The sequence below is a fragment of the Hipposideros armiger genome, unplaced genomic scaffold (genome assembly GCF_001890085.2).
Source record: "Hipposideros armiger isolate ML-2016 unplaced genomic scaffold, ASM189008v1 scaffold_10, whole genome shotgun sequence".
Lineage (NCBI taxonomy): Eukaryota > Metazoa > Chordata > Mammalia > Chiroptera > Hipposideridae > Hipposideros > Hipposideros armiger.
The window spans coordinates 3,984,486-3,997,741 of NW_017731360.1; the positions used below are offsets into that span (position 1 = coordinate 3,984,486).

The 13,256-nt window shown below is 36.4% G+C and overlaps 1 protein-coding gene across 1 annotated transcript in view; it reads left to right on the forward strand.

Annotated features, from left to right (window-relative positions):
- Positions 1-188: 188 nt before the first annotated feature.
- ZMYM6 (zinc finger MYM-type containing 6) overlaps positions 189-13,256 on the forward strand; it is a 20,936-nt gene continuing 7,868 nt past the window's right edge. Inside the window, exons 1-7 of the mRNA XM_019658927.1 lie at positions 189-333; positions 1,111-1,380; positions 1,548-1,698; positions 2,608-2,780; positions 4,118-4,265; positions 5,484-5,624; positions 6,069-6,106. Of these exons, the coding sequence (XP_019514472.1) occupies positions 277-333; positions 1,111-1,380; positions 1,548-1,698; positions 2,608-2,780; positions 4,118-4,265; positions 5,484-5,624; positions 6,069-6,106 (978 nt within the window). The 5' untranslated portion in view covers positions 189-276. The remainder of the gene's footprint in view (positions 334-1,110; positions 1,381-1,547; positions 1,699-2,607; positions 2,781-4,117; positions 4,266-5,483; positions 5,625-6,068; positions 6,107-13,256) is intronic.

The following is a 13,256-nucleotide window of genomic DNA, read 5'->3' on the forward strand; positions in this document are numbered from 1 at the left end:
GCTCCAGGTTGAGCTGTTGTTCAGCATCTTAGCTGTAGAGGGCAGTGTCACTGGTCCTCATATGTGGGATCCGAACCGGGGCCCTCTGGCGTCCCAAGCCAGCTCTTAACCAACGCACCACTCAGCCGGCCCTATTTGTGTTTTTATTCTAATACATTTTTGGATCATTTTTTCATCTGGGTAACTTATTCATTGGTTTTTATTTTTCGTTACCAAGGAGTCCAGGTTTCGTGTCATAGTTGTAAAACCTCAGCAATCCCTCAGTATCATTTAGCCATGTCCAATGGAACTATATACAGCTTCTGCAGCTCCAGTTGTGTGGTGGCTTTCCAGGTATGATCTAAGATATTTTACCCCTGCAGTTCTCTTAGGCACTGGTCTATGGCAAAATGTTAACTGCTGAATATCTATAAGAGATTACACTGTAAGTTAGAAAGAATAAAATTCAACTCTGGTCCCAGAAATCATTTCTGCAAAATGTTTGAGCTCAGGTATTGAGCCTCAGTGTTTTCTTCCTTATTCAGAGTTCTCACCTAAATTACCCTTCCCTCTCACTTTTTCCCTTGGCTCTCTCCCTTTCAAAAGGGTGGAAGCTAGGATATGGTTTGGATACGGTAGATGGCGATCTGTTTATGTGTTCCTTCCTCTCATCCTGGGCCAGGTACATAATGACTCCTGGCATGGAATTGTAAGCCTCCACTCACTTGTCACATCTCACTCTGTGCAATACACAGAGACAGTAGAGTTTAGTGATCCTCCAGGGTGGAAAGATGCCTGATGCGGTGTCCCTGGCACTAAGGAGAGAGAGACTAGTGGCCTTAATAGCTGTCAGAAGCTGCTTGGTGATGGGGATGCGGGTGAAGGGGTGTCTTGGGGAAAATAAGAGGCCTGCTCTAACTTATTAAGGTCGTGTGTAGTAGAGGTGTTTGTCTGGAAGCCCGCATTTCTCAGTCCTCGTATTCTGGAGGTATGCTATTGAAACTCTTTCAGTGTACTACTTTATGTATTTTAAAGAAATGTTGGCGGGAGAATTGATTTATTAAAATGAGAAAATGAAAGTTCCGTCATTTCTCTGTAGTTAAGACATTCGTCTTATTTGTGTTCTTTCAGAATGTATTTAACAAGCCAAAAGGAACAAACTCTTCAGCAGTGCCCCTGTCTCAGGGCCAAGTAAGCCTGCCCTCTGGGTCAGCAGTGTCAGCAGGAGGAGGTAGCACCTTTGCCTCTTCCCCCAGCTCCATCAGTGGCTCTGCAGCAGCGGGTCTCCAGTCTCCTGCTGCAGATGCCCAGCAAGTTGCTCCAGCCCATGCAGTTGTTAAACTCAAGTGTCAGCACTGCAACCATCTGTTTGCCACAAAACCTGAACTTCTTTTCTATAAGGTAAAGAGAGATGGTGAAAGGAATTGAATATAAACCTATCCAATAGAAGTATTTTTATCTCTTCATCTTTGATGATCACTTAAATTGCTTTGAAACGAGAAGGAAAGGATTTCTTAAAAATAAAACAACTGTTTAATTAGGTCTTAATGAGTATTCTTTCTCTGCAGGGTAAAATGTTTCTGTTTTGTGGCAAGACTTGCTCTGATGACTACAAAAAGAAAAATAAAGTTATAGCAATGTGTGACTACTGTAAACTACAGAAAATTATAAAGGAGACTGTACGATTCTCAGGGGTTGATAAGCCATTCTGTAGTGAAGGTAAAGAAAAAAGTTCAGTTTTATGCACAGAGCATGTGTTATGAAGTATTCATTATGAGTTGGGTTATTAATCCATAATTTTTTTAAAAAATTATTTTTTATTTATTTCTTTCTTTATTTTAATTATTTTTTTTTAGCTGAGCCATCCTGCTCCCTGTTGGCAGCTCAGTGGCAACTCAGCTCGGCCTGGGCATCGAACCACTGTTGCTCAGAGCTTGCACTCTTGAGTGAGCTCTTAACTGAGCCACTCGGCTGGCCCCTAATCCATAATTTATTTTCAAGTAATTTTTGTTTTATGAGGTATAATTTGAGGCTTTTTAATTGAGTTTATACTTACTTCATTTTAAAGTCTATCCTTTTTTTTTTAACTTTATTGGGGAACAGTGTGTTTTCTCAGGACCCATCAGCTCGAAGTCAAGTTGTTGTCCTTCAATCTGAGTTGTGGAGGGCACAACTCAGCTCCAAGTCCAGTCGCCATTTTCAATCTAGTTGCGATTATGTTACAACAATCTTAGTAAAGAAAACCTTTGGAAATATAATTAGATCAATGGTATTAGTATAGAGTATAGAAAATCTCTTGCTGAGTTTAGCTGTGACTTCAGAGATCTTTTTGTTTTTGCACCCATTTGTGAAGAGGATACTTAAGCAATTATGGCATTTTGGGTTAAGAAATTTTATACCTCTGATGTTTCTAAATATAGATGGCCTATTATTTAGAGTATATTTAAAAGGTGATATGAGTTTGTTTTGTGAATATAGAAACTATCCTTTAACCTAAAGGCAAATAATTGTGTCAAGTATTTAGAAATTAGCTTAAAGTTTGTATCTAAGACTTTAGGAAATCACTTTACCTCCTTTAAGTTTAATGTACTTTTGTTGTTTCTTCTTTTCATCTCTTCTGGTTCTCAGTTTGCAAATACCTGTCTGCCCGTGACTTTGGAGAACGGTGGGGAAACTACTGTAGGATGTGCAGTTATTGTTCCCAGACATCCCCTAATTTGGTAGAAAATCGATTAGAGGGCAAGTTAGAAGAGTTTTGTTGTGAAGATTGCATGTCTAAATTTACAGTTCTGTTTTATCAGGTAAATGTAATATACCTCTGGCTTTCTGATGTTTGTAAAAATTATTTTCTGTCTAAAATATGTTCAGATTATGTGAATAAAAATGTGTTTTTAGAACTGGATAAAGTAAACTATGAGCTCCGAGCAAAATTCAGTTGATTATAAACTTGAAATCTTTGGAGTAAAGAGTATAGAATTTCTGAAGAGTGTGTCGTTGTTTGAGAATATGTTCCTTTTATTATTTGCTTTCTTATAAGGCACATTGACCTTAGTAATAACTTATTTCAAGTTAGAACTTTACATAGTCATGTTGCCTTAAGCCTCTCGAATTCAGAAGGTTACTCTGAGGAATTTGAAGTCAGACCTTGTTCTCACTTCATAGGTCAAATGACTACTACTGATCTCTTTACCCACCTCCTTTTTAAAAATTATTATTATTATTATTTTGTTGGGGAACAGTGTTTTTCCAGGACCCATCAGCTCCAAGTCAAGTAGTTGTTTCAGTCTAGTTGTGGAGGGCGCAGTGGAGATTGAACCTGCAACCTTGGTGTTATGAGCATGCGCTCTAACCACCTGAGCTAACCAGCTGCCCCACCAACCTCCTTTTTAAAAACAATTACTTATTTGAAAGGCTGACAACAAAAGCTACAATTAATTGAATCACTAATACATGTCTGGTACTTCATAAGTGTTATTTCATTTAATCCTCACCACTGTTTCAAGAGGTAGGTATATTAGTGCTAGTTTATAAATAAGGAATAAGAGTAGGATCCAGGGAGATGAAGTAATATGCCCTTGAAGAAGCTGGTAGATGACAGCTAGGCAGTACCTGTAACACTCCAATGAAATCACCTGTTTACTGGTCTCCCTATCCCTCAAAATATAATCTTCTTGTGGGGAGGTATGTCTTTTCATAATTTTATGACAAGGACCTATCTCAGTGCTCAAGACAAGGACCTATCTCAGTGCTAGATATTTGTTGAATGAATCAAAGTCTTTATGACTCCAAAGCCTGTATTCTTTCTACTGCAATATGCTGCCTCTTAACCTTTTAAAAAAGAGAAACTATCTTTAGATTACTTCATCGGTAATTTTGAAAATAGGATGTCCACTTTTATATTTTCTTGATTGAGGATATCTATATGAAAAATAATTAAATATATATATATATATATATATATATATATATATATATATATATCCCCACAATATTTTAAGGTAGAAAGGAACCTTGCATTTTGTGATCTCAGCTGACTAATATATCCTGTTTTCATAGTGCCTTCTGGTTTTATGATTAATGTTCATTTTTTTATTATTTTATAGTTTTAAGCCTATCCTGTCCTACATTTCTTTCTCAGATGGCCAAATGTGATGCTTGTAAACGACAGGGTAAGCTAAGTGAGTCCATAAAATGGCAAGGAAACATCAAACATTTCTGTAACCTATTTTGTGTCTTGGAGTTTTTTCATCAGCAAATTACGAATGACCCTGTTTCACAAAGGAAAGGTAAAATTAAACTTGGCTAATGGGATCTTGATGTCAGTGCTAGGGTACACGATCAGCATACACAGTTGTAAATAATATAATAGAAACAAAATTGCACTGGATTTAGATAGCCTGAGTTTCCTTAAATTTTCCTGTAAGAATCCTTAAAGATTGCCCTTGAGGAAAGATTAATCCGGATGTTTTTTGCTATCATAATCAAACACACCCAGAATAATAAATGTGGAAACACTAATTTTATAGGAAAATTAGATTTGATTGCTTTTGATTGAATTTATCTGTACCTAAATAACTTACACTAAGGGATATATGCTATTCAGTTAATGAAATAAAAATAAAAATAGAAAATTGGAGCAAACAAAGGGAGAGGATATAAATATGTTAATGTAGTTGCAGTGACTGGAGTAAGATTTGATCCAGAGCTTGCTTGTAGCCAAGGGAAAAAGAACAACACATTAATTACATCACAAAAAATAAAGTAGACCAGTTCTTCATGGGTAGCAAAGTTTTTTCTGGCTAAGAATAAAATAATTTTGCAAGTAGGACAGCTAATGTGGTCAAAATATCCAGATGAATAGATAGATATGTGGTATGTTTTCAGAGTAGCTCCGTGCTGCAGGACTTCACTGGGTTAGAGTAAAAACATTTGCTATTATGTTCTCTGACCAAAGCCTGGAGTGCTGCTGAATTGACAGAATCCATGTGCTTTGGCTCCTTGCAGTCTGGCCCTTGTGTACCTTTGCAGTCTTATTAATCATCACCTTAATCCTGACATGCCTTGTGCTAATCTTTTGTGTTGTCATCCATTCCCTGAGACCAGTCAGGTGGGTGGTAGAATTTTCTTTCTACAATGTGGATTAACATTATCTGGATGGAGAGCTACATCACCAACTTATGTATAAAAATTGTCGTGTTAAATTTTTATTTGAAGCAAGCTTACGTGTAGGAGTTTTAATATTCATGAATAGAAAAGCCCAGTTAATCCTGAAGCTAATACCTATATTTTTACCTGTTAAATATCATTTGAAGTTAATAATTTTAGAGAATCAGCCTCTCTTTAAGTTCCAATGAACACTAAGCTGACCGGAATCACCCAACCCAACGTTATACAGAGTTAGACCATTTGCATTGCACCTTGAAAACTTAGTTGTTAAATAGGGTTTTTTTGTGTGTGTGTGACCCTTTTGTTTATACTAGGTCTTACCTTTTTATTTTAATCAGTAAATATTTCTAAGACACCAGCTGCTTCAGTGGCGCTCCCTTCTACAAGGACAAATACAACGCCAGTTATAACCAGTGTGGTGTCACTGGCAAAAGTGTCTCCTGCCCAGCCCACAGGGAACACTAGCAGTGTTTTAAAAGGTATGACTTGATGCAAAGGCATTTGGTTAGGCTGTGGAAGTGAGTGTTGTCTAATCTGAGTAGCTCTTATTGGTGATACGTACGTTTACATTTATATGAGGAAATGCTCCTCTGTCTTGGAGGGAAGTGGGTAGCAAGCAGGGTGGCATGGATAGGGAAGGAAGTGGTATGTTATAGTTTATTTTTTTAAGAATGCAAATGATTTTAATATAGGTGCCTTTACCACCAGAGATTCTAATACAGCAGGGTGGGATTGGGATTGGGGCCCAGGAATTCTTACCGTTACCAAGGACCCCAGGTGCTATTGATGCCGAGTTTCCTGGGACCATTTTTTGAGAAATTCCGGACTAGGTTGTAGATCACCTTAGTGAAAGGAAAGTAACTTCTTGATTTCAGTGTTTATTTCTGTATATTCTGGGGATAATAATGTATGTTTTATAACAGGTGCAGTAACTAAAGAAGCAACAAAGATCATTGAAGATGTAAGTTTTATTGTTAATATTTTGCCTGATAATGCCACTTTATTTTAATTTTGTATGTAGCCTTCTAATATATATCTGATTACATTTCTGTTTGCAGCTTAGTCTTTAAAAAAGTGGAGTAATATATTATGCATTAATTTTTGGTTTTGAATGTTAAAGTTAGATCATTAATAAGAATGCATTCTTGATTTATTTTATTTGTGTCTGATTCCTTAATTTTTAAAAATACTTGTTAATTCCATTGGGTTGCTTATTTTTCTCTTTTACTACATTCAAGTAATTTTCTTTTAGACTAGAAATTCTCTTGAAAATGTTCAGTATAGTGTCAGTTTATGCATCTTTGAATTATGTGAGGCTGAAAATAGTGCAAAATAAAAATATTTAAATTCCTACTTTATGACTCAAATTTGAAATGTTGTGAAACTTGCAAAAATTAAAAAAAAAATTTTGAAGAAATGCATAATTTAAAATCTAGCAGGCTAAAAGGATTATAAACTATGTCATTATTGTCCTGTGTCAGCATTACTTTAGCAGGAAAATTAAATTCCCATCATTATTTATCAATATCACATGAAACAAATGTGTTAGATCTTAGCTTAATATTTTTGGTGACTGTTGTGTTGCTCTTAACATTTGCTCTTGATACAATTAAAATTATTTTTCTAAATATCAAATAACAATTTCATTCAGGTTTATTAAGTGGTGGTGCAAGTGCTAAAAAATATGCCCCAAGTTTAATAAATTTGGAACAGAAGTTAAATGTGATAAAACTCTGAAGAAGCCAAACTACTGCTGCAGTATCTCATTCTGTTAATGTAGGAGAGTGCACCCTACAGAATATTAGAGATAATGTTCAAAAGGCCAAAAGTAGCATTAAAGCAGGTACACCCTTTAGTTCACAAAATTATCTTGTAACCAGGCAAGGATAATAGAATACATGAATAAAATCCTGGCAACATGGCGACAAGATCAGTGCTGTCGTAATGCACCCCGAAGGCCAAGCTATCATCTGTGCTCAGGCATGAAGTAGTTTTGATGACTTGAAAGGAGGTGACAGTGAAACAAAAGGGTTTACTAATTTCTAACTTTAAAGCCCACCAAAGTTTTAAGTATATAAAAATGAGCAAACTATACCTGTTAACTCCAAAGCTATCAAAACATTTCAGCTCTATTATTTTTTAAAGAGTCTTTAACTTGGGAAGACATTGTAACACTTGCTAATAAAGAATCTGTGAAAGTGGTAAAGAAGGTAAATTTGTGCAAGGTTGGTAAGGGGGTGTTGACATTTTGCTTGGGTTGTTCCACGTGAATTAATGAAGGAAGACTTACTAGAACTAGAAAAACAAAGGTAGCAGGAAGAGGGCCCTAGTCACTAGCCTGGGCCCTCAATACATCAAGCAACAGTGAAGTGACTGATATAGGCTTTTGACCATATTTCAGCAACAACTGCTCTTTTTGAAGAAGCTGACCCAAATGTGGATGGCTGTTCCATGGTGGCGAAAGATGGACAGTGTGTCTGCACATGAAGAAGTTCTGCAGTGACAAAAAATGAGAAAAACAAACCACAGTAGATTCATTCTTTAGAAAGTCTTTCAGGGACTCAGACCAGCTTCACCATAATGTGGACAGAAATAGTTTGTCCTAATTTGATACCTCTTATCTCTCCCATTATTTGTGTTGTTGGAAGATAATAATGATAACTTCTACTTAATTACTTTCAGGCAGTATACTACATTAGTTAGTGAACTGTCATTAAGTTAACTTGGTAGTTATTTATATATTATATACTGTACATTAAATTATATTTTAAAATCTCATGATTAATCACTGTGTTATAGAAGTAACAATTTTGTTATTAACCACATCTTTATATAATTAATTTAGGTATCAATGCATTATGTTTTATATCAGTAATATGTATTATAAAAATATCCCATATTGATTTATGTACTTTGAGAATGCATCCCTCCTCCACTTTATATGTATGGGGCAGTTAGTCTTGAATTGTGTTAGTTTTGAATTACTCAGTTTTTAGGAACATATCCTTCATATTAAATGTCACTCCCCTATATATATTTTCCCTATGTGGAGTTCTATAATTCACCAGTCATTTAAACTGTGTTACAGAATAGCTCTGATTAATATTTTCAGTTTAGTCTATTAAAAGTATAATAATAATAATAATAATAATAATAATAATAAATAGTGTAGTACTCTATGATTTTAAAAAAACCTGACAGTTTTAAAATTACTTCTTTGTTTTTTTGGGACTTTAGTGTGAATCTCCTTCAAGTTATTTAAATGGTCTTAAATTTGGGGGAAAGGTAAGATAAAGTACGAAGAAGGAAATCTGTAAAAGTCAGCAAACGTTTTGTATACAGCTCTAGATAATAAATATTTTATACTTTGCAGCCATATGGTCTCTGTTAAAACTCCTCACCTCTGCCATTTTAGCACAGTAAGTGGCTGTGTTTCAATAAAACTTTATTTACAAAAACAGGTGGTGGGCCGGACTTGGCCCAGAGCCATACTTTGCCAATTCCTACCCTACTGTGTTCCTGCTATCCAGAATTAACCATTGTTAGATTTGGCTTATTTGCTCACAAGTTTTTTTTCCTTCTACTTTTTTTTTCTCTTTTTCTTTTTAAAAGAATTAATCACTATTACCAGTTCCCTTTTCATGTTCCTAGATGTAACTACTATTAGGAGTTTGCCATGTGTCCTTTCAGACCATTTTTAATCTTTCACATTCATATGCACAATTGCATGGAAAATATTTAATAATTGTTTTTAAAAATACCATATGCTATTTAATAGATGTGGTGCAACTGTGGGCTCCTGTATAGTGTTATATTGTATGTGGGTACCCATTTTATTTGTCCATTGTCCTACTGACGAATATTAGGTTGCTTCCAGTTTTTCACTAGTAAGAATCTCTGCTACAGTGAACATCTTTGTAGATGTCTCCTTGGGCACATGTGCAGGTGTTTGTATAGTGTAGAGTGGAATTTGGGGGGTCAAAGTGTATTTGTATTTTTAGTTTTTAAATTGTCCCACAGAGTGGCCATTCCAATTTTTATTCCCATCAGCAGTTTATGATTGTACTTATTTCCCACAGCTGTGCTATCATTTAATGTTGTCAGATTTAAACTTTTTTTGCCAATCTGTTTAGTAATATCTTATTACTGTCTTATTTTGCATGCCATTGATTACTAGTGAGTTTGCTTATATTTCTGTTTTTGAACATTTGAGTTTTCATTTTATGTTTTTAATTTTTCTCCATTTTTCTATTGAATTGTCTCTTTCTTATTGATTTATAGGATGTTTATATATATTCTGGATTTGCCCCCCTTCCGTCCGACTCATCATTTTCTTCAACACAAAAACATGCAGTAATACTTCTTGAAAAAAAATCCTTATTTAACACCATGGCCCTCTAGCCACTGTCCCATTTCTCTGCTCTCTATTTTGGAAAAACTCCTCTAAACATGGCCTCAACTTGTTGCCTTCATTTTCTTATCTGTTATCTTTCCTTAGCTCACTTTAGTCAGGCTTCTGTCTACACCACTCTACTGAAACTGCTCTTGTTAAGGTCACTATCAGCTTTTATTTTGCCAAAGTAAGTGGTCAATTTTTAGTTCATTCTTCTCATCCTTTCACAGTTAATCTTTCCTCTTTCTTTTTTTTTTTAAGATTTTATTGGGGAATTGGGGGAGGGGAACAGACAAGTTGCTGTCCTTTTGTTCTTCAGTCTAGTTGTGGAGGACATCGCTTCACTGGCCCATGTTGGTATTATCATTGCACTCTTCCTGGCTGAGGCAGATCAGTCGCTGGCCAATGGACGGCTGCTCACGGTGGCTCTTGGCAGCTCACGCTGGCTGCCGGCTGCTCATGCTGGCTGCCAGCCACTCACGGTAGCTCACGGCGGCCCACTGCAGCCCCACTACAGCCTACACCGTCACCGGCGACTCACGGTAGCCCATCTCCAGGTCGAGCTGTTGTTCACCATCTTAGCTGTAGAGGGCGCAACGTCACTGGCGCTCATGTGGGATCCGAACCGGGGCCATGTTGCTCAGAGCTCACGCTCCCAAGCCAACTCTTAACCAACATGCCACTCGGCTGGGCCTCTCCTCCTTCATAAAGTACCTTCTTCAGTTTCTAGGTCATTATACTTGTCCATTTTCTCAATCTATGTTACTTTCTAGGGAACTCATACAGTCCAGTGGTTTTAAACACCGCCTAGGTGGTGGCTGATTCCCAGTTTTATCTCTCTTACCCTGACCTCTGAGTTCCAGATTCATGTATTGCAGCTGCCTACTTGACAAATAGATGATTAATCATACTTAGATAATTAATAGCCATCTCAAACAATATGTATAAAACAGGACCCTTTATTCCTCCCAGACTTCCTCGTCAGTGTTCCTCACTTCTTACCACTCCTGTTGCTACTTCTTTAGTCTGAGCCACCATCCTTTTCGATTATTGCAGGTACCTCCCACCTGTCTTCCTGCTTCCATTCTTGCCCTTTGCAGTGTTTTTTTCCATACTGTTGCCAGAATGATCTTAAAACAGATTGTGTCACTCCACTGCTTAAACCCCTTCAATGAAATTCTGAAGAAGAAGAATAAAGAAGGGGAAGAGCTAGTATCCAAAATTATAGGAAAACTTCAAATTTTATTAAGCTATATAGTTACAACTGATACTGAAGCCATGAATAGGTGGATAACTCAGAGAAAGGAAGTTAGAAAAGCAAGGAAGGAAGGAAAGGAAAGAAAGAAAAAGGTAGCATTTCAGATCAGCAGAAGAAACCTAGATTATTCAATAAATAGTGTTGTGACAACTGAGTAGACATGGAAGAAAATACAGTTGGATATCTACCTCACAAGTTAAATAAAAATGAAGGCCAGATGGATAAAAGACTTAAATGTTAAAAAAAAACTAAAAGTACTAGGAAAATATATAGGAAAAATTTTTTTTATTAGTTTCAGGTGTATAAAACAATGTAATAGTTAGACATTTACACCCCTCATAATGTGATAACCCCCCCCCAATCTATTACCCCTCTGACATTGTATATAGCTGTAACAATTCTATTGACTCATTCTCTATGCTGTACTCCATATCCTGTGACATAAAATTATAGTTGATATTCAGTATTATTCAGCTTCAGCTTCAGGTGTATAGCACAGTGGTCAGGTATCTACTCCGTCCATGAAGTGGTCTCCCTAATAAGACAAGTGCCCATCTGACACTACAAAATCTTTACATTATTGATTATATTCCCCTAACTGTCTTTCATATCCCTGTGGCAATATTGTGACTACCAATTTGTGCTTTCTAATCCCCCACCTCCCTCATCCTCACCCCCCTCCCATATAGGAAATAATTTTAATACAGAAATGGGGAAAGACTTTCTAAATATGCCACAAAACCCAGAAGCCATAAAAGATTTGTTAGGGAAATTTAACTACATTTCAGAGACAAATGACAAAAACCGGAAAGGTTGTAACTCATGTCATAAAAGGCTAGTTTTTTTCTTTTTATATGTAAAGAGCGTCTATGAATCAGTAAAAAGACCTAACACCCATTGGGAAAGTGGGCAAAAGTATGATCCATCAGTTTATAAACTAGGAAATAAAAATAGATCTTAAACATATGCAAAGATATTCAACTTCAAAATTAGAGAAATGCCAGTTAGAACTACAGTTTTATCAGATTGGCAGAGATAAATATGATGGATAACACTGTTAAGGCATTTTTACATATTGCTAACAGCAGTTGGAAAAACTGCTAGAGGGCAATTTAGTAAAACCTGTTAAAATTTAAAATGTAAATACCAATTTACCCAGGAACTCCATTTTTAGGTCTTTATCCTTCAGATATATTTCACAAATTTATGAAATGAAGTATGTACAAGGAAGATAATTGCAGCATTATTTATAGTAGCAAAAACTTGAAAACAACCTAGTTGTTTTATCAGTGATCAGGGCCACTGTGAGTTCATCCTGAGTTATTGTACTAATTAGAAAAAAAGTACTCCTACATGGGTAGAGACTGAAATGCATCCCTCTCAATCCCACACTTAATCACATGGCCTGGCAAACAGAGTCCCCTGCACAAGCATACACAGTGGCTCTGTTGGGACTATAGTTAAATACGATATATCCATACAGTGGAATACTATGCAGTTAAAAAGAATGAGGTGGCTCTATATGTACAGACATAGAACAGTCATATACAAGCGAAGAAAGGTAAAACTATAGCATAATGCCATTTGTATTTGAACACATGCCTGTATATATGTATAGAATATCTCGGGAAGGCAGCCAATAAATAGATAATAGTGTTGCCCCTGAGGAGAACTGAATGAGGGAATTTTAAGAGGGACAATTATTTTTTCGTTTATTATATGAGTCTTTGAATTTCTTATGTTACCTGGTGTGATCAAACAATACGGTGAATGTTTAAATAAAAATTTATTACAGTAAGAGACACATTGCCATTAATCTCCCTCAAAATACTCTCTCAACTAGAATAAAATAATAATCATTAAAGTAGAAAAAAACGATATCCCCCCTCACTTTGAACACACTTATCCCAAAACATTTACATTTTGTGGTCATTTTGATTTTGGAGAAGAGCCGGAGTTGCACGGTGCCAGATCTGGTGAATAAGGGGATGGGGACACACTGTAATGCTTTTATTTGACAGAAATTGCCGTACCAGAAACGAAGTGAGACATGGAGCATTTCCGCTGTGATCACAAAATACCGTGAATGCTGCTGCCAGGTGCCATCCAATGGAAAGGCAGGATCTTCAATATAGGAAGCTGCGTGTCAAACCTTAGTAATAGTGTGTGACAAGTTTCAGCTTGTTTGGTGCAGTCAGTTGGGTGTGAGCTGAGAGAAGATGTGTTTTTTTTCTTTTTGTTTTTGTTTTTTGCTGAGCCATCCTGCCACCTGTTGGCTGCTCAGCAGCAGCTCAGCTCAGTCCGGGACTCAAACCGCTGTTGCTCAGAGCTCACATTATTATTATTATTTTTTAAAGATTTTATTGGGGAATTGGGGGAGGGGAACAGACAGGTAGACAAATTGCTGTTTTGTTCTTCAGTCTAGTTGTGGAGGACGTCGCTTCACTGTCCCATGTTGGT